Raw genomic sequence first — 20,461 nt, 5'->3', positions numbered from 1 at the left:
TAAAAGCTATTTTTCCTTAGTGTTGCTTTTCTCTCAAGAGAGAGTCTCATCTTTTCCCTTGTTTTCACTTCCAAAATTCTTGAAGGACTGCTTACATCTGCTGCCTTCATTTTCTCATTTTAATTCACTCTTTACCTTTTTGAAATATTGCTTCTACCGTTAACACTCTGTTCCACTGAAGGTTTTTGGTGCCCCATTACTTATAAAACGCAATAATGCTTTCTTTTCTTTTATCCTTTTAGCCATTTTTTGCAGCATTTTATTCTTTTGAGAATCCTCTCTCCATGTTTTTTTTTTTTTTTTTTTCTTCCCCCTGTCTTGGTTTACAGGAAATCCTCTTCAGGTAATTCTCAGTCTCTTCAATTTCTTCTCTGATAATCCTTTCCCTAACTCCTCATAAGGTCCCTGCTTCAAAATGCTGTCTACTATCTTCTTTATTTACACACTCTCTGTAGGCAATGTGAATGACCCCATCGGCATGGAGATCTATTAGTCACAGCAGGCCAGGGACAGTGCTATATGAGGATAGTAAGATCCATGATAAACAATCTGCCCAGTTCTTCTAAGACCTTTTTCTCCTAGCCGGTTTCCATGTACCTAAACTGCTGCCAGTGATTCTGCAGGTCAAGAGTTCTTGAGTGGTAACTACTTTATGAAAGTATTCTACCCAGCACCTAATGACACAAAGCCCCTCTGTCTTGATTGGTTATCCATGTGAGGAGTTTCCAATCCTGGGGAGGCCAGAAAGGTATCTCTATTCTTCATGAATATTTTTGACTGAGTTGTGTGTGGGCAAGCCCCATTCTGAAGAGGTGGACGATTTTTCTGTCTCGCTTGTTTTCTTCCAGAATGGGTTCTAGCTGGGTTCCCTGGGTGGTGGCTTTGTTAGTGACGGTAGTCAGGCTGGATTCCTCCATGACTCAAGGCAGAGATGCTCCAGGTAAGGACACAGTGATTTCTTTCATGTGTACATGCAAAAACTGGCGTGGGGGAGGAAGGCCTTTCCCTACAGGTCCAGGCTCCAGTCCAGACCGGAAGGGGCTTCTAGGTTCAAAGAGAGTCTTCTTCCCTTTGACAGGAAATTATTCCTTCCCTCTTTACCACATGCAATGGACAGGCAGGAAAAGGGTCTTCCTGTCCCACAGCCACGGATTCAAGGAGTCCGGAGGCAGGAAAAAGGGAAACATTGCTTGCTTAGGGTCCTTATGGTATTAATGTCAGTCTGGAGAGCTGTAATAAATGGAGGCAGTCTGAGAATAGCTGCTATCCTTCAGCCAGGAGTTTGATGATTGTGACTGTTTCCATATGTATCCAGTTGAGGTATATGTGAATAAAAGAACTTGGAAACGAAGGTTGCTTCATTTGACATTTTTAAGCCCCTATAATATGGTCAGATTGTACGAAGCGATCTTGAGAAATGAGAGTAATTGAATGTATTAGAAATTGTATTAGGACATGGCTCAAACCCGTGTCCCCTGCACTGGCAGGCAGATTCTTAACCACTGCGCCACCAGGGAAATCCCCCACCTTTTTTTTTTCAGATGTAAATGTACTTTTTATTAAATCAGAAAAAGATACAGTATACATGGTATCAGTCAATCATGTGGCTACTTTGGATTACATTTTAATGCACTCATCATCCTGTGTACTCCTCTGTACAAGTATTAAAAAAAAACTCAGGTATTTGAATAATCTTCTGTAAATTTTTATTATTAACTGGGGTTATAGGGAGGGTATACATGTATTAGATGTATTAGAATGTATTAGAAATTGAATGCCTGTCCTCGTGTTACCAGGTACATGTATTTACTGCTGTTATTTTTCTAGCTGAGGAGTTAAGCTATGCAAACATAAAGTGATATTACATTCTGAAAACATATTTATCAGAAGAAAACAGGATATAACATGCTAAAAAACAGAACCCCTTTGAACGTCAAAGTCTCATTAAACACAAAAGAGGAACAAACCTAGGGGTGTGGAGGGTGGGTGTGAGGAGATCATTATTCTTGGAGAACAGAAACCTCTCTGAGCTTATAATATCCATTGAACAACAACAACACATGCACAATCAGTGAGATCTAAACTCTGACACAGATCTGACTGAAAACTAACTTTTAAAATATTTTTATTTAGAATGTAAGACAAAATAGAGATTTGGAGGTTAGAGCATTGTTTGAAATTAGCTGAGTTCGAGATGAGTCTGGCTGACCCAGGAAGGATGCTGCTGTCCTGACACTCAGTCCAATAGTTCCTCTGAACGTAGAAATGAAGGAAAATCTACTACTCGAGATCAGTAACAATTATCCTTCAAGTCTCAACTGAAATGCCATTTCTTCAGGGAGATCTTTCCTGATCAACTTACATTATTAACCCATTTGAATGTCCTTTTATATTGTTCTCAAGTGCACAGAATGGAGTTAATCTTCCCCAGTGACTTCACAGCACCTTGTAATCACTGATCAGAACAAGGACGCTCTCCTCTCTTCCCTTGTCTACATTCTCACTCCCTCCCTTCCATTCTAATGTGTCTGGTATGTCTTTAAGTATGCGGGTGGCTTTTAGGAAGATGTAGCATTGTTTTCCTGTGTGTATTTTAAAAAATATTTTTTTATTGGAGTGTAACTGCTTTACAATATTGTGATAGTTTCTCCTGTACAATGAAATGAGTCAGCTATATGTATACATATATCCCCTTCCTCTTAGGCCTCCCTCCCACCCCCGATCCCACCCATCTAGGTCATCACAGAGCACTGAGCTGATCTTCTTGTGTGTTATAGCATGTTCCCACTAGCTATCTATTTTACACATGGTTGTGTATATATGTTATTCCTATCTCCCAATTCGTCCCACCCTCTCCTTCGCTTCCCTTTCCACATATCTGTTCTCTACGTCTGCATCTCTACTCCTGCCCTGCAAATAGGTTCATCTGTACCATTTTTCTAGATTCCATGTACATGTGTTAAAATGATATTTATTTTTCTCTTTCTGGCTTACTTCACTCTGTATGACAAACTCTAGGTCCATCTACATCTCTGCAAATGATCCAATTTCGTTCCTTTTCATGGCTGAGTAATATTCCATTGTATATACGTACCACATCTTCTTTATCCATTCATCTGTCGATGGACACTTAGGTTGTTTCCATGTCCTGGCTATTGTAAATAGTGCTGCAATGAACATTGGGGTACACGTGTCCTTTTGAATTATGGTTTTCTCAGGGTATATGCCCAGTAGTGGGATTGCTGGGTCATATGGTAGTTCTAGTTTTAGTTTTTTAAGGAACCTCCATCCTGTTCTCCATAGAGGCTGTATCAATTTACATTCCCACCAGCAGTGCAAAGAGGTTCCTTTCCTCCACACCCTCTTCAGCATTTATTGTTTGTAGATTTTTTGATGATGGCCATTCTGACAGGTGTGAGGTGATACCTCATTGTAGTTTTGATATGCATTTCTCCAATAATTAGTGATATTGATCAGCCTTTCATGTGCCTCTTGGCCATCTGTATGTCTACTTTGGTGAAATGTCTACTTTGGTGAAATATCTATTTAGGTCTTCTGCCATTTTTGATTGGGTTGTTTGTTTTTTTTTGACATTGAGTTGCATGAGATGTTTGTGTATTTTGGAGATTAATCCTTCGTCTGTTGCTTTGTTTGCAAATATTTTCTCCCATTCTGAAGATTGTCTTTTCATCTTGTTTATGGTTTCCTTTGCTCTTCAAAAGCTTTTAAGTTTTATCAGGTCCCATTTGTTTTTATTTTCCTTACTCTAGGAGGTGGAGTCAGAAAAGATCTTGCTGTGGTTTATGTCAAAGAGTGTTTTTCCTATGTTTTCCTCTAAGAGTTTTCTAGTGTCCAGTCTTACATTTAGGTCTTTAGTCCATTTGGAGTGTATTTTTGGATATGGTGTTAGGGAGTGTTCTAATTTCATTCTTTTACATGTAGCTGTCCTGTTTTCCCAGGACCACTTATTGAAGAGATTGTCTTTCCTCCACTGTATGTTCTTACCTCCTTTGCCATAGTTTAGGTGACCATAGGTGCGTGGGTTTATCTCTGGGCTTTCTATCCTGTTCCACTGATCTATATTTCTGTTTTTGTGCCAATACGATACTGTCTTAATTAATGTAGCTTTGTAGTATAGTTTGAAGTTGGAGAGCCTGATTCCTCCAGCTCCGCTTTTCTTTCTCAAGATTGCTTTGGCTATTCAGGGTCTTTTGTTTTCCATACAAATTGTAAAATCTTTTGTTCTAATTCTGTGAAAAATGCCATTGGTAATTTGATAGGGATTGCATTGAATCTGTAGATCGCTTTGGGTAGTATGGTCATTTTCACAATATTGATTCTCTCCATCTGTTTGTGTCATGTTTGATTTCTTTCATCAGTGTTTTATAGTATTCTGAGTACAGGTCTCTTGCCTCCTTAGGTAGGTTTATCCCTATGTATTTTATTCTTTGTGTTGCGATGGTAAGTGAGATTGTTTCCTTAATTTCTCTTTCTGATTTTTCATTGTTAGTGAATAGGAATGCAAGAGATTTCTGTGCATTAATTTTGTATCCTGCAACTTTACCAAATTCATTGATTAGCCCTAGTAGTTTTCTGGTGGCAACTTTAGGATTTTCTATGTATAGTATCATGTCATCTGCAAACAGTGACAGTTTTACTTCTTTTCCATTTTGTATTCCTTTTATTTCTTTTTCTTCTCTGATTGCCATGGCTAGGACTTCCAAAATTATGTTGAATAATAGTGGTGAGAGTGGACATCCTTGTCTGGTTTCTGATCTTAGTGGAAAGGCTTTCAGTTTTTCACCATTGAGAATGATGTTTGCCGTGGGTTTGTCATATATGGCCTTTATTATTCAGTGAGCCAAAAAGTGCCTTTCATTTTTTAAGTAAAAATAAAAGGCACATTTTTCATTTTCACCAAGAACTTTATTGAACAACTTATTCACCATTTTTTTTACACTACCTTCTGCCAGTTTTCAGGCAAATTCATAATTCCATCTTCCCAAAACTTTTTATATTTTTGAGCAAAGAGCTGTTTCGGGTGCCTTGTATGGTCTTCCAGGGAATTGAATTTTTTTCCATTAAGAGAATATTGTAAAAACCAAAATACATGGAAATCCGAAGGTGCAATATCTGGTCAATACAGCAGATGAATCAGAACTTCCCAGTGAAGCTGTAACAGTTTCTGCCTGGTCATCAAAGAAACATGAGGTCCTGCATTATCCTGATGGAAGATTATGCGTTTTCTGTTGATAATTCTGGAAGCTTTTCATCGAGTGCTGCTTTCAGTTGGTCTAATTGGGAGCAGTACTTGTTGGAATTAATCGTTTGGTTTTCTGCAAGGAGCTCATAATAGAGGACTCCCTTCCAATCCCACCATATACACAGCATCACCTTCTTTGGATGAAGACCGGCCTTTGGTGTGGTTGTTGGATGTTCATTTCGCTTGCCCCACGATCTCTTCCTTTCCACATTATTGTATAGTAACCACTTTTCTTCGCCAATCACAATTTGTTTTAAAAATGGAACTCTTTCATTATGTTTCAGTAGAGAATCACATGCGGAAATATGGCCAAGAACGTTTTTTCTGCTTAACTTACAGAGAACCCAAACATCAAAGCCATTAACATAACCAAGCTGTTGCAAATGATTTTCAGTGCTTGATTTGGATATTTTGAGTATGTCGGCTGTCTCCTGCATGGTATAACGCTGACTGTTCTCAATTACTGTTTTAATTTGATCGCTATCAACTTCAACTGGTCTACCCGACAGTGGAGCATTGTCCAGCGAGAAATCTCCAGTACAAAACTTCGTGAACCACTTTTGACACGTTTGATCAGTCACAGCACCTTCTCCATACATTGCACAAATCTTTTTTGTGCGTTTCAGTTGCGTTTTTACCTTTCTTGAAATAGTAAAGCCTAATATGTTGAAAATGTTGCTTTTTTCTTCCATCTTCAATATTAAAATGGCTACACAAATATTCACCAATTTTGATAATTTTTAAAAAATGTATGCTGATATGACAGCTGTCATATACAATCTAACAAAATTGTTTTGAATGAATTTAAAGACAACTAAGTTCTACTAGAGCCATATTACAGAAAAAAACACACAAACCTTTTGGCCCACCCAATATGTTGAGGTAGGTTCCCTCTATGCCCATTTTCTGGAGAATTTTTTTTTTTTTATCATTAAATGTGTGTTAAATTTTGTCAAACGATTTTTCTGCATCTACTGAGATGATCATATGGTTTATTTATTTGTTTGTTTGTTTATTTTTGGCTGCATTGGGTCTTTGTTGCTGCATGCAGGCTTTCTCTAGTTGTGGTGAGTGGGGGCTACTCTTCATTGCGGTGTGCAGGCTTCTCATTGTGGTGGCTTCTCTTGTTGCAGAGCACGGGCTCTAGGCACACAGGCTTCAGTAGTTGTGGCATGCAGGCTCTGTAGTTGTGGATCACGGGCTTAGTTACTCTGCGGCATGTGGGATCTTCCTGGACCAGGGCTCGAACCCATGTCTCCTGCATTGGCAGGTGGATTCTTAACCACTGAGCATCCAGGGAAGCCTGATAATATGGTTTTTATTCCTTAATTTGTTAATATGGTGTATCACGTTTATTGATTTGCGTATATTGAAGAATCCTTGCATTCCTGGGACAAATCCCACTTGATCATGGTGTATGATCCTTTTAATGTGCTGTTGGATTCTGTTCGCTAGTATTTTGTTGACGATTTTTGTGACTATGTTCATCAGAGATATTGGTCTGTAAGTTTCTTTTTGTGTGTGTGATATCTTTGTCTGGTTTTGGTATCAGGGTGATGGTGGCCTCATAGAACGAATTTAGGAGTGTTCCTCCCTCTGAAATCTTTTGGAAGAGTTTGAGAAGTATAGGTGTCAGCTCTTCTCTAAATGTTTGATAGAATTCGCCTGTGAAGCCAACTCGTCCTGGACTTTTGTTTATTGGAAGACTTTTAATCACAGTTTTAATTTCATTACTTGTGATAGGTCTGTTTATATTTTCTAATTCTTCCTGGTTCAGTCTTAGAAAATTGTACCTTTCTAAGAATTTGTCCATTTCTTCCAGGTTGTCCATTTTATTGGCATATAGTTGTTTGTAGTAGTCTCTTATAATCCTTTGAATTTCTGTGGTGTCAGTTGTAATTCTCCTTTTTCATTTCTAATTTTATTGATTTGCATCCTCTCCTTTTTTTTTCTTGATGAGTCTGGCTAAAGGTGTATCAATTTTGTTTATCTTCTCAAAGAACCAACTTTTAGTTTTATTGACATTGCTATTGTTTTCTTTGTTTCTATTTCATTTATTTCTGCTCTGATCTTTATGATTTCTTTCCTTCTACTGACTTGGGTTTTCTTTGTTCTTCTGTCTCTAGTTGCTTTAGGTGTAAGGTTAGATTTTTCATTTGAGGTTTTTCTTGTTTCTTGAGGTGAGATTGAATTGCTATAAACTTTTCTCTTAGGAAGCCTTTTGCTGTGTCCCATAGGTTTTGGGTCGTCGTGTTTTCGTTGTCATTTATTTCTATGTATTTTTTTTTTTCGGTACGCGGGCCTCTCACTGTTGTGGCCTCTCCCGCTGCGGAGCACAGGCTCGGGACACGCAGGCTCAGCGGCCATTGCTCACGGGCCCAGCCGCTCCACGGCATGTGGGATCTTCCCGGACCGGGGCATGAACCCGTGTCCCCTGCATCGGCAGGTGGACTCTCAACCACTGCGCCACCAGGGAAGCCCTTTCTATGTATTTTTTAATTTCCTCTGTGATTTCTGCAGTGATCTCTTGGTTATTTAGTAGTGCACTATTTAGTCTCCATCTATTTGTGTTTTTTACAGTTTTTTTTCCTGTAATTGATTTCTAATCTCATAGTGTTGTGGTCGGAAAAGATGCTTGATACGATTTCAGTTTTCTTAAATTTTTGAGGTTTGACTTGTGACCCAAGATATGACCTACCCTGGAGAATGTTCCACGTGAACCTGAGAAGAAAGTGTATTCTGCCGCTTTAGGTGGAATGTCCTATAAGTATCAATCAAATCTATCTGGTCTATTATGCCATTTAAAGCTTGTGTTTCCTTATTTATTTCCTGTCTGGATGATCTGTCCATTGGTGTAAGTGGGGTGTTAAAGTCCCCCACTATTACTGTGTTACTGTTGACTTCCTCTTTTATGGCTGTTAGCATTTGCCTTATGTATTGAGGTGCTCCTATGTTGGGAGGATATTTAAATCATATTTATTTTATTTAAATCATAAATATTTATAATTGTTATATCTTCTTCTTGGATTGATCCCTTGGTCATTATGTAGTGTCCTTCATTATCTCTTGTAACAGTCTTTATTTTAAAGTCTATTTTATCTGATATGAAAATTCCTACTCCAGCTTTCTTTTGATTTCCATTTGCATGGGATATCCTTTTCCATTGCCTCACTTTCAGTCTATATGTGTCCCTAGATCTGAAGTGGGTCTCTTGTAGACAGCACATATATGGATCTTGTTTTAGTATCCATTCAGTCAGTCTGAGTCTTTTGGTTAGGGCATTTAATCCATTTACATTCAAGGTAATTATCAATATGTATGCTCCTACTGCAATTTTCTTAATTGTCTTGGGTTTGTTTTTGTGGGTCTTTTTCTTCTCTCGTGCTTCCCACTTAGAGAAGTTCCTTTAGCATTTGTTGTAAAGCTGGTTTGTTGGTGTTGAATTCTCTTAGCTTTTGCTTGTCTGAAAAGCTTTTGATTTCTCCATCGAATCTGAATGAGATCCTTGCTGGGTAGAGTGATCTTTGTTGTAGGTTTTTCCCTTTCATCACTTTAAATATGTCCTGCCACTTCCTTCTGGCCTGCAGACTTTCTGATGAAAAATCAGCTGATAACCTTATGGGGATTCCCCTGTATGTTATTTTTTTGTTTTCCCTTGCTGCTTTAAAATTTTTTCTTTTTATTTAATTTTTGTTACCTTGATTAATATGTGTCTTGATGTGTTTCTCCTAGGGTTTATCCTGTATGGGACTCTCTGTGTTTTCTGAACTTGGGTGGCTATTTCCTTTCCCATGTTAGGGAAGTTTTTGACTATAATCTCTTCAAATATTTTCTCAGACCCTTTCTTTTTGTTTTCTTCTGAAACTTTTTTTTTTTGTGTGTGTGTATGTGGGCCTCTCACTGCTGCGGCCTCCCCCGCCGCGGAGCACAGGCCCCGGATGTGCAGGCCCAGTGGCCATGGCCCATGGGCCCAGCCGCTCCGCGGCACGCGGGATCCCCCCGGACTGGGGCACGAACCCATGTCCTCCACATCGGCAGGCGGACCCCCAACCACTACGCCACCAGGGAAGCCCCTTCTGAGACTTTTATAATTCGAATATTGGTGTATTTCATGTCGTCCCAGAGGTCTCTGAGACTGTTTTCAATTCTCTTCATTCTTTTTCCTTTATTATGCTCCTTGGCAGTTATTTCCACCATTCTATCTTCAAGCTCACGTATTTGTTCTTCTGCCTCAGTTTTTGTGTTATTGATTCCTTCTATTGTATTTTTTATTTCAGTTACTGTGTTGTTCATCTTTGTTTATTCTTTCGTTCTTCTGGGTCTTTGTTAAACATTTCTTGTATTTTCTCGATCCATGCCTGAATTCTATTTCCAAGATTCTGAATCATCTTTACTATCATTACTCTGAATTCTTTTTCAGGTAGGTTGCCTATTTCCTCTTCATTTAGTTGGTCTTGTCGGTTTTTATCTTGCTCCTTCATCTGTAAGATTTTTTTTATTGTCTCATTTTTTTTCTTTTTTTGGATGGGTGGGACTGTGTTCCCGTCTTATTGGTGGTTTGGCCTGAGGCTTCCAGCCCTGGAGTTTGTAGGCTGTTGGGTAGAGTTGGGTCTTGGTGCTGAGATGAGGACCTCTGGGAGACCTCACTCTGATTAATATTCCCTGGGGTCTGAGGCTGTCTGTTCATCCAGCAATTTGGACTCAGTGCTCCCACCATAGGAGCTGACCCCTGACCCCTGGCCTGGGAACCAAGATCCTGCAAGCTGCACAGGGTGGCAAAAAAATAAAAAAGGGCAGAAAGTAACAAAGAGCAAACAATAATAAAAGATTAGAAAACTAACAGATATGTTAGAAAAAATAAAATATAAATGAAACAACAACCAGAAGGTAAAACAGAATCACAGTAGCAAAAATATAGGAAAAAAAAGGCCGGAAAAGGCCTTGGCTATGTGGGGTGGGGCTTAGGCATGGGCATCGTTTAGGTGGGGGCAGGGCCTTATGCTTAAGCCCTTGGGGTGGGGGGTGGGAATTAGGCTCAGTGCCGTTGGAGGGGCCCTGATGTGCCTCTGGCTTCAGAGTAGGGATGATCAGGCCTGAGACCTTAGCAGGCTCCCCGTTCACCTTTACTCTTCTTCCCCTACCCCCTCTCTCCCACACCCTTAGGACCCACATGGCAGGAGGGGTCCCCGGATGGTGGAGGACTCAGGGCCCGAGTGGTCAGGAGAAATGCTATCCACGTTCCCCCGAGTCCTCTGAAACTCCAAGGGTCCCTCCAGGCACAGGAACCCCTCCCCTCCCCCAGCCACCCCTCAGGGGCACTGGTTCCCTCCAACCTCCACTTCTCTTTCCCCCTCGCTCTCCCCCATGTCCTCCCCAGTCACTTGGGGGTTCCTTCTATCCCCTTGGGTGTCAAGGTCCCCCACCAGCCTCTGGTAGGTGCCCTAGTTGTGGGGAGACACGATCTCCACATCCTCCTAGTCTGCCATCTTGACTCCGCTCCCTCCTGTATTTTTAAATTTTAATAAATGTCGTTGTGCGATGAATCACATTCTGTTTCTTTTCTTACCTAACACAATGCTTTTGAGCTCTACCTCGGTGTTGGTGTTCGTGAATCCAAACCTGTCTTTATTGATAGGGAAGCAGATCAGGGAGGGGAAGTGTCTGTTTCTATGTAAAATGAACTAGAACTTAAGTGAATTGAGACCAATCCAGGTCCATTTACCAGTTTGTCTCTTAAAATTGTCCAGATCTTCAAATCTAAGACAACTATCACCACCTTAGTTTGTTTGGGTTTCTATGACAAATGCCACAGATTGCGTTGCTTATAAACAACAGAAATTTATTTCTCAAAGTTCTGGAGGCTGGGAAGTCCGAGATCAAGGCTGCAGCATGGTTGTGTTCTGGGAAAGGCTTTCTTTCTGGTTCAGAGCGGGCACCTTCTCTCTGTGCCATCACATGGTGGAAGGGGCTAGGGAGCTCTCTGGAACCTCTTTTCTAGGGACACTAATCCCTTTCATCAAGAATCCATGCTCCTGACCTAAGTACCTCCCCCAACACTGCCGACTAATACCATTACCCTTGGGGGTTGGGGTTTCAACATGTGAATGGAGGGAACACAAACATCCAGACCACAATACACAATCATACTTTTTCTTACTTATGAAGACTGATTAAATAGCTTTGGGAAATTAAATTGTTTTGGAGAACATGCCAATTAGAAAAGAGTTACATTGTATGAAAGTCAGTATAGATTTCAAACTAATCACTATCAATACTAATAAGGTACTTTGAAAGTGGAAAATCATAATGGAGAATGGATTTGCATTTTTACTTATTTATTTAAAATTTATTTTTAAAAATATTTATTTATTTTTGGCTGTGTTGGGTCTTTGTTACTGCACATGGGCTTTTTCTAGTTGCAGCGCGGGGACTTCTCATTGTGGTGGCTTCTCCTGCTGCGGAGCACAAGTTCTAGGGGTGCGGGCTTCAGTAGTTGTAGCACACGGGCTCAGTAGTTATGGCTCTTGGGATCTAGAGTGCAGGCTCAGTAGTTGTGGCGCACAGGCTTAGTTGCTCCGTGGCATGTGGGATCTTCCTGGAACAGGGCTCAAACCCATGTCCCCTGCATTGGCAGAGAGATTCTTAACCACTATGTCACCAGGGAAGTCCCTAAAATTTATTTTTTATTGAAGTATGGTTGAATCACAATGTTGTGTTCATTACTGCTGTACAGCAAAGTGACTCAGTTATACATTCTTTTTCATATTCTTTTCCATTATGGTTTATCACAGGATATTGAAGGATTTGGATTTTTTAATTCATTCTTCAGTGGAAGTGTTTAATATAAAAGTTTCCAGAAAAGGTTTAAGTTAACCCTATATTCACCATATTATTACAACCACTAGAACTGTGCATACAGGGCCAATAATGATGATGATGATGATAAAAGGCATCTTCAAGTCATGAGTTAATACTATTTTACCCAACATAGGTAGAGGTAATGAGGTCATTACCTTACTAGAGCCAACAGAGGGGATGAGGTCTCTGAGTAATCGTGCAAAGGAAAATGTCCAGAAGAAAATTCATTAAAAAAAATTTTTTTTTTGGCTGTGCCACCTGGAATCTTAGTTCCCCAATCAGGGATTGAACCTGTGCCTCCTGCAGTGGAAGCACAGAGTCTTAACCACTGGACCACCAGGGAAGTCCACAGAAGAAAATTCTTGAGAAAACCCATAGTGAGTGGAAAGCAGAAGGGTAGTTTATTTCACACCTACTATGAACCTACTCTGCATTCCTTTACTCCACCTCCATCCTCCTTTCACTTTACTCCAGAAGGAATATATAGAATTAACCTACTAACGGCAAGAATACTATTGAACTATTCCATACAGGGCTGGGAATTCTTGGGCTTCTGAAAGCTTGGCTTGGAGAAACTTAGCACAGTGTCTGGCAAAATGCAAACAGTCTATAAATATTGGTCAAAGGAATGAATATTTGTTGAATGAAAGTTTATGTCTCTGGACACATTCTGACTTGCTTCTTTGGGTTACAGGTCTCCTGTTTGGCTGGCCTGGTAGGCTGGACCTCAGGTTTCTTTCAAAGAAGAATGGATGTCTCTTTGCTAAGAGGAACCAGGGTGGGGCCCAGGGGAGCAGAGGCTACTTTGGCCGATTTACTGAGGTCAAAGGCCTCTTCTCCAATCAATGTGGTCTGGCATAATAAACCAGGTATGGGTTTCCTAATTGGGGCTGGTTCATAGTCTTTTTTTTGGTTTTCTAGAAGATTTTGTGATTCAGGCAAAGGCTGACTGTTACTTCACCAATGGGACAGAAAATGTGCAGTTTGTGGTCAGATTCATCTTTAACCTGGAGGAGTATGCACGTTTTGACAGCAACTTGGGGATGTTTGTGGCCTTGACGGAGCTGGGCCAGCCTGACGCTGCGCTGTGGAACAATCGGCCCGATATACTGGCAAGGAGTAGAGCCTCTGTGGATGCGCTCTGCAGACACAACTACAAGCTGGGTGCACCCTTCACTGTGGGGAGAAAAGGTGAGGTGTAAGGTGGGGACTGCAGGGATTCAGGAATCTCCCCCATGTGAGCCTGGCTGTGGCTCTTCTTCCTTGTACTGGGCAGTTTCCTGCTTCAGGATAGATGGGTCAGGAGCAGGGGAGTCTGTATACGTTCTGTCCTCAATTGTGACTCACTCACTATCCTCAGGGGTCAGTTCATGGTGGTCTTGGGTCCCAGACCCCCAGTTCTCAGGGACTTTAAGGGCTAGTGTCTTCCCAAATACAAGGGGCAATTGTGGGCATGTGATAAAGCCTAAATCCTCCTTGCGACACTAACATATCCAGTGTTTGAGTCTTTGGGGGTGAGATTTTCCCACCTTTCCAGTTTCTACTTGGGTGATTTGGGAAAGAAATATGGGGCTGAGATAACCTTTAATGAAACTCCTGTGTTGGCTTTGTGGATTTCCTTCACCATGTCTCATGTCTTCTCTCCCCCGCTAGTGCAACCAGAGGTGACAGTGTATCCAGAGAGGATCCCAGCCTTGCAGCACCACAATCTGCTGCTTTGCTCTGTGACAGGTTTCTATCCAGGGGACATCAAGATCACGTGGTTCCGGAATGGGCAGGAACAGAGAGAGGGGGTCATGTCCACTGGCCTCATTAGGAATGGAGACTGGACCTTTCAGACAGTGGTGATGCTGGCAATGACTCCTGAACTTGGAGAGGTCTACACCTGCCTTGTTGATCATCCCAGCCTGCTGAGCCCTGTTTCTGTGGAGTGGAGTGAGAATCAGCTTATACTTTCTGGACAAAACTTGGCTCAATCTGACTCAAGACCTGTGTTACCTCTGTGTTCATCTTGGCTTCAACACTAATTCTTCTTCCCTCTGATCTGAGGGAGTCATAGAAATTGGGGTCTTTGGGTTGGGGTGGGAAAAAACATGGCTATCTTTGGATCTTCCAAGAAATGTGGAGGTGTAATCACCTTGTCACTTACTTCCAACTTTGGGAACTACTGTCCTCTAATGCTTTGGTCTTGGCATTTAGGGGGGCATTATTATTGGCTATAAGAATCATTAACAGAAACTCCATGAGTACAAACCTTGGCTTTAAAGATGTAGTCCTTCCCTAGATAGCATTGGATTGGTGTCCAGCGCAGGTTCTGGGATTTCAGGAAGGTACACCAAATATTGGGAGCTTTTGGCTCACTTTAATACATGTTTTCCATAGGAGCTCAGTCTGAATATCCTTGGAGAAAGATGCTGAGTGGAATTGCAGCCTTCCTGGTTGGGCTAGTCTTCCTTCTGGTGGGGATCGTCATCCACACCAGAGCTCGGAAAGGTAATGAGCTCTGACGAGTACCCCTGCCACCTGCCCCCTGACTTTCCCCACTTCCCACTTTTCCTAACGTCTAAGATGCAAGGCAGGGAGGGCTGATCATACCTCTCAGGGATCACTGGGATAAGATGTAAGTGACTCTGGCTGGGTGCGCTGTCTGCTGAGTCCCTGTGCTGGAGGGTGGGGGACTCACGGGACTTTATCACTGTCCCTGCAGGTCCCAAGAGCAGTTCTTCGTCCACAGCCACATTAAGGTCCTAATAGAAGCTTCTCCCCCTGGAGCCTGAAGAGGGATTGAGTGGCCCTGGATTAAGTGAAGGACATTCATGAGGTCAATGTTCTGGATGACTCGTTTCCATGAGAGCTTGGCGGAGTCCTGAACTGATTCTAGAGTCTTGTGTTCTGAGATCACGCATCTCTCATCTTTGTGCCCTTCTTCCTCCTCCTTGTCTATAATAGTCCCCATTTCCAAGGATCAGAAATTCCCCTAAGACCTAGCTCCTTCCAATCCCAAACTTTTTACTTTTCTGTGGTCCAGCCCTAACCCTCTAAGTCGTGATCTCCATCTTTCTCTCTTCCAAAGGCAGCCCCACAGTCTTCAGAAGACAAACGTTCAGATAGTCACTGCTCCCTTTTCATTGTTTTTTAAAAGACTTTTTCCTTTAAAATAAAACTGAGATAGAGATTACCACATAAAATGTATAATTCAATACATGACTTAAGGCAAAACCCCTGTAATCAATGCTCAGTTCAAGAAATAGAACTTTTCCTGCTGCTGCATTAGTCTCCCTGCTGCAGGCCAATCAAAGCCCACTCCCTCCTCTCAAAAGTAGTCATATCCTTGCAAACTATTTGGGCCTTGAATTTCCTTTGAGGGATGACTTTATTACACTTAACAATTTTTTAAAAATCATCTGTAGGACTATACAGATTGTCTAGTTTCGGGGTCAGCTTTGGTAAATTTTGTGGGGTAGATTGATTAGGGTACAAAGTATTTGTCATTCATCTCATGGAGATGTAGCTGGCCCTGGACTTAGACCATTCTGAGAGTACGTCTAAAGAAGGCTTACAGCTTTTACTTTCCTATTGGAAGTCCTGAGCCATCAGGAAAGAAGTTTGCCTTCATTGCTGATGGGACCACGTAGGCCACGTTAGAGGCACTGGAATTGCTGAGGGAGAGAGTATCTCTGTGTCCCAGTTGAGCCTCCAGAGGACCCCAGCCCCAGCTACCATCTGCCTGCAACCACATGAGAGACCCTCTGTGAATACCACCTTCTAAGCTCAGTCAACTCCCAGAACTGTGAAAAATCATTAAATGGCTGTAGTTTTAAGCCACTAAGTTCGGGTGTAATTTGTTATACAGAAATAGATCATGAAATGTTGTTTTTCAAAGAATTTTATCAAAACGACAAATCTACCGGCACAAAATTCTTTATATCCTGTTAGTATCTTTTAATGTTTGTAGAATCTGTAGCAATTGCATCTTTTTGTTACAGACGTTAATAATTTGTAATTTGGATTTTTCTTCCTTATCAGTCTTGCAGGTGGTTTATCAAAAAAAAAAAAAAGAAGAAAAAAAGAAAACTCTAGCTTTGTGATTTTCTTTATTACACATCTATTGTCCATTCTATTTCCTCTCTTATCTTCATTATTTCCTTTCTTCTACTTTTTTTTGGCGTGTATTTCTCCAGTTTACACTGCACCATTTGTTGAAGACCCTATCCTTTCCCCATTGGATATTCTTGGCTCCCTTGTCAAATATTAGTTGAATATATATGGAAGGGTTTAATTCTGGGCTCTCTTTTCTGTTCCACTGGTCTATGTGTCCATTTTAATGTCAGTACTATACTGTTTTTATTACTATAGTTTAAAACCAGGAAGTACGATACCTCTGGCTTTGTTCTTCCTTCTCAGGGTTGCTTTGGGTATTCTGGGTCTTTTGTAGTTTATGATTTTTTTGCTAAACAGGTTGCTAGTCCTACATCATTCACTTAAAACTTGGTATATTAGTCCTTTGCATGGCTATACCACAATTCATCCATTCTCTCTCTTAAAATTAAGACTGTTTCTTTTCTCTTCAGTTACTTTTTTTATATGTCATCTTGGCACATGTATGAGAATTTATTTAGAATGTTTTTATCTAGGATGGAAGTCTGGGATTATCCAACTACCCAAAGGGATATACACCAATATTTAACATATTTTATAATTTTTTGATGTACAGAATTTTCATAATCAAGACAAAGTTGTCAGTTTTTCTTTTTGAATTTGGAAATAATTTTGTTATTCCTAACCTGGTGCAACAAACATTCAATTACAAGTCTCTTTAAGCTCATGTAGGATTGTTTCTTTTAGATAGATATTGTCTTAGTCCATTCAGGATACTACAACCAAATACCATAAACTGAGTAGCTTATAAACAGCAGAAATTTATATTTCACAGTTCTGGAGGTGGGAAGTCTGAGATCAGGATACCAGCAAGGTCGAGTTCTGGTGAAAACCCTCTTCTAGGTTTGTGGACTGTCAATATCTCACTGTGGCCTCACATGGTGGAAGGGAAGACCCTGGTCTTTTTGGCCCTTTATAAGGGCACTAATCCCATTCATAAGGGATCCACCTTCAGGACTTAATCACCCCCCAAAGCTCTACGTCTTAATACCATCATATTAGGGACTAGGTTTCAGCAGATACATTTTGTAGAGGCACAGAACATTGCAGATATATGGATGTGGATTTTATTGTTGTGTCAATCATGTAACATTTGCACTTTAATATTTTAATAGATACCACCAAGCTCCCATTCATTCATGATGCTACTAATAATATACGAGATAATCCATTCCCACAGACTCTTGTAAATCCTTTATTTAAAAAACCCAGACTATTATATTTGCCAATTTGGGGGAGAAATATTTCATCACATTGCTATTTGAATTTGTATTTTTTTCTGATTATTGGTGTGTTTGAGTAAATATTTTATGTTTATTGGCTTTTGGTGTATTTGATTCTGTAAATAGTCTGTATCTTTGCCCACTTTTCTGTTGTTTATTTTTGTTCATTTATTTGTTGATTTGTTGGCAATTTTACATAATAAGAAAGTTAGCCCATTGTCAGCCTTGTGTATTGCAAAGTTTTCTGAGCTTTACATATTTCTTTAAAATTTATTTAATCCATGCAAATAAATTAAAATTTTTTATTCAAATACATATTTTTCTTTATGTCTTCTACACTTTCTGTCTTGCTTAGGAAGACTCTTTCTTTTAAGAAAGATTATTTTAACAGGCTTCTTGAGGTATAATTTACTTACCACAAATTCACTCTTTGTACATGTAAAATTTAATGCTTTCAGTGAATTATAGTTTTTTTCTTTTATTTTTTACTGAGGTAACATTGGTTTATAACACTATATAAGTTTTATGTTACAACCTTATATTTCTATTTTTGTACACACTAGAGCACGCTCACTGCCAGATTTAGTTTCCATTCATCTTCATAGAGTTTATCCCCTTTACCCATTTCACCCTCCTCTCACCACCCTCCTTCTGGGTATTTATCCAAAGACTATGAAAACTCTAACTCGAAAAGATATATGCGTCCCCATGTTTATCACAGCATTATTTGCAATAGCCAAGATATGGAAACAACCTAAGTGCCCACCAACAGATGAACAGATAAAAAAAAGATGTGGTATATATATATACATACATATATATATATATATATATGTATACACACACACACACACACACACACATACAATGGAATACTATCAGCATAAAAAAAGATGAAGTCTTGCCATTTGCAACCACATGGATGGACCTTGAGTGTATGACCCTAAGTAAAATAAATCAGATAGAGAAATCTGTATGATTTTACTGATACATGGACTGCAAAAACAAGTAAATAAAAACAAAATAAACAAGACATATCAAACAAAAATAAATGCTTAGATACAGAGAACAGAGTAGTGGTTACAGTGGTGTCTTTTGATTCGTTAATTCAATCTATTTACATTTAGGGTGAATATTGATAGATGAGGACATGGTACTGCCGTTCTATCTTTTGTTTTCTGGTTGTTTTATGTCTCTATTGCTTCTTTTTTCCTTGTGTTTCTGTCTGCCATTTTAGTTTGGTGGTGTTAAAGGACGTTTTTCTCAGTTTCCTCTTTTTTAATGTTTCATGTCTCTGCTCTAGGTTTATGTTTTGTTGTTACCATGAGATTTGTATAAAACATCTCATATATAAAATAGTCTTTTTTTCTGCTGATAGCATCTTATCTTCATTTACCTATATGACTTCTGTATTTTTCCTCTTCCCTTTTTATGTTTTTGTTGTCTCAAATTATCCCTTATGTTGTGTTTGTTCTCAAATTGAAGTAGCTATAGTTACTTTTATGCCTCGCCCCCCTTTTACCTTTATGCTACAATAAATGTTTGAAAACCTATTCTGATACAGAGCTGCAATTTTCTGATTCTGTCTGTGTATCACCTTACTCAAAGTTGTGTGTACTTTTTACCTTTTTTTTTTTTTTTTTTTTTTGCGGTACGCGGGCCTCTCACTGCTGTGGCCTCTCCCGTTGTGGAGCACAGGCTCCGGACGCGCAGGCTCAGCGGCCATGGCTCACGGGTCCAGCCGCTTCGCGGCACGCGGGATCTTCCCGGACCGGGGCACGAACCCGTGTCCCCTGCATCGGCAGGCGGACTCTCAACCACTGCGCCACCAGGGAAGCCCCTTTTTACCTTTTTGAAAGCAGCTCTTTTGCCCCTTTCCTATTTGCCCATTTCTGTTCCTCTCTAACCTTAAAAGAACCTAATTATAGGAATGAGATCACTATGCAATTGAAACTAACTCCCGACTTATGCTCTCCTGAATGCACACCATGCCTTGTCTAACCTGTTGATTCTTTTCCTAGATAAAAAGCAGTTAAAAAATGACTAGCTCTCTACCCCCAGCAGCTCAACACCCGCCCCCCCCCCCCCCCCCCCCACCAAGCAATCCTGCAGGAGATCACGCAGGCAAGATAACATCTGAAGAGAGAGTCAGCCAGTCTGCACTCAATGGAGAATGATGCAGAACCCAGCCTCCTGCCTTGGTGATTCACTGAGATTCTTTCCTTCCATTTTTCCCTTTAAAAACTGTCATGGCTGAGCAGAATCTTTGGAGTTGGTTTGGGAAACAAGTCCACCTTCTCCCAGATTTCTGGCTTTTCTGATTAAAGCACGTTTCCTTCCTACTGACACTTGCCTCTCAAATTATTGGCTTATGAATAGCGAGCAACTGAACCTGGGTTCAGTTACATTTTTATTTCTGGTAGAAGAGCTCCTTCTTACATCTTTTGTAAGGAAGGTATATGTTGATGAGCTCTCTCAGCTTTCGATTGTCTGAGAAAGTCTTTATTTCTCCTTCATCTCTGAATGACAACCTTGTTGGATAGAGTATTCTTGGCTAACAGTTATCTTTCAGTATTTTGAGAATGTCATTCCACTCCCTCTTGACCTGTAGAATTTCTGCTAAGAACTCTGCTGATAAACTAATGGGGGTTCCTTTGCAGGTTACTATACTTTTTTCCCTGGATGCCTTTAAAAAATTCTGTCATTGACTTTTTTTTTCTTTTTCTTTTTTTGGCTGTGCTGTGCAACATGTGGAATCTTAGTTCCCTGACCAGGGATTGAACCCGAGCCCCCTGCAGTGGAAGCACGAAGTCCTAACCACTGGACCACCAGGGAAGTCTCTGTCATTGACTTTTGACAATTTTAATATAATGTGTCTTGGAGATGGTCTTTTTGCATTGAGTTAATGAGGGGCTCTATTTGCTTCATTGACTTGTAGATTCAGTTCCTTCCCCTGGTT

The 20,461-nt window shown here is 40.4% G+C and overlaps 1 protein-coding gene across 1 annotated transcript; it reads left to right on the top strand.

The window, feature by feature from the left end:
• Positions 1–849: 849 nt before the first annotated feature.
• On the top strand, positions 850–14,872 carry LOC309967752 (HLA class II histocompatibility antigen, DO beta chain; the record flags this gene model as incomplete). The annotated part of the gene is made up of 5 exons (XM_082848576.1): positions 850–940; positions 13,043–13,312; positions 13,775–14,056; positions 14,504–14,614; positions 14,829–14,872. 5 exons carry the CDS (start codon positions 850–852, stop codon positions 14,870–14,872), a joined length of 798 nt encoding a protein of 265 aa, XP_082704702.1.
• Positions 14,873–20,461: the final 5,589 nt, after the last annotated feature.

Source organism: Leucopleurus acutus (genome assembly GCF_964270905.1).
Source record: "Leucopleurus acutus genome assembly, chromosome: 10".
Taxonomy (NCBI): Eukaryota; Metazoa; Chordata; class Mammalia; order Artiodactyla; family Delphinidae; genus Leucopleurus; species Leucopleurus acutus.
The sequence above is the reverse complement of the archived record's forward strand: the minus strand, read 5'-3'. Positions and strand labels throughout refer to the sequence as shown.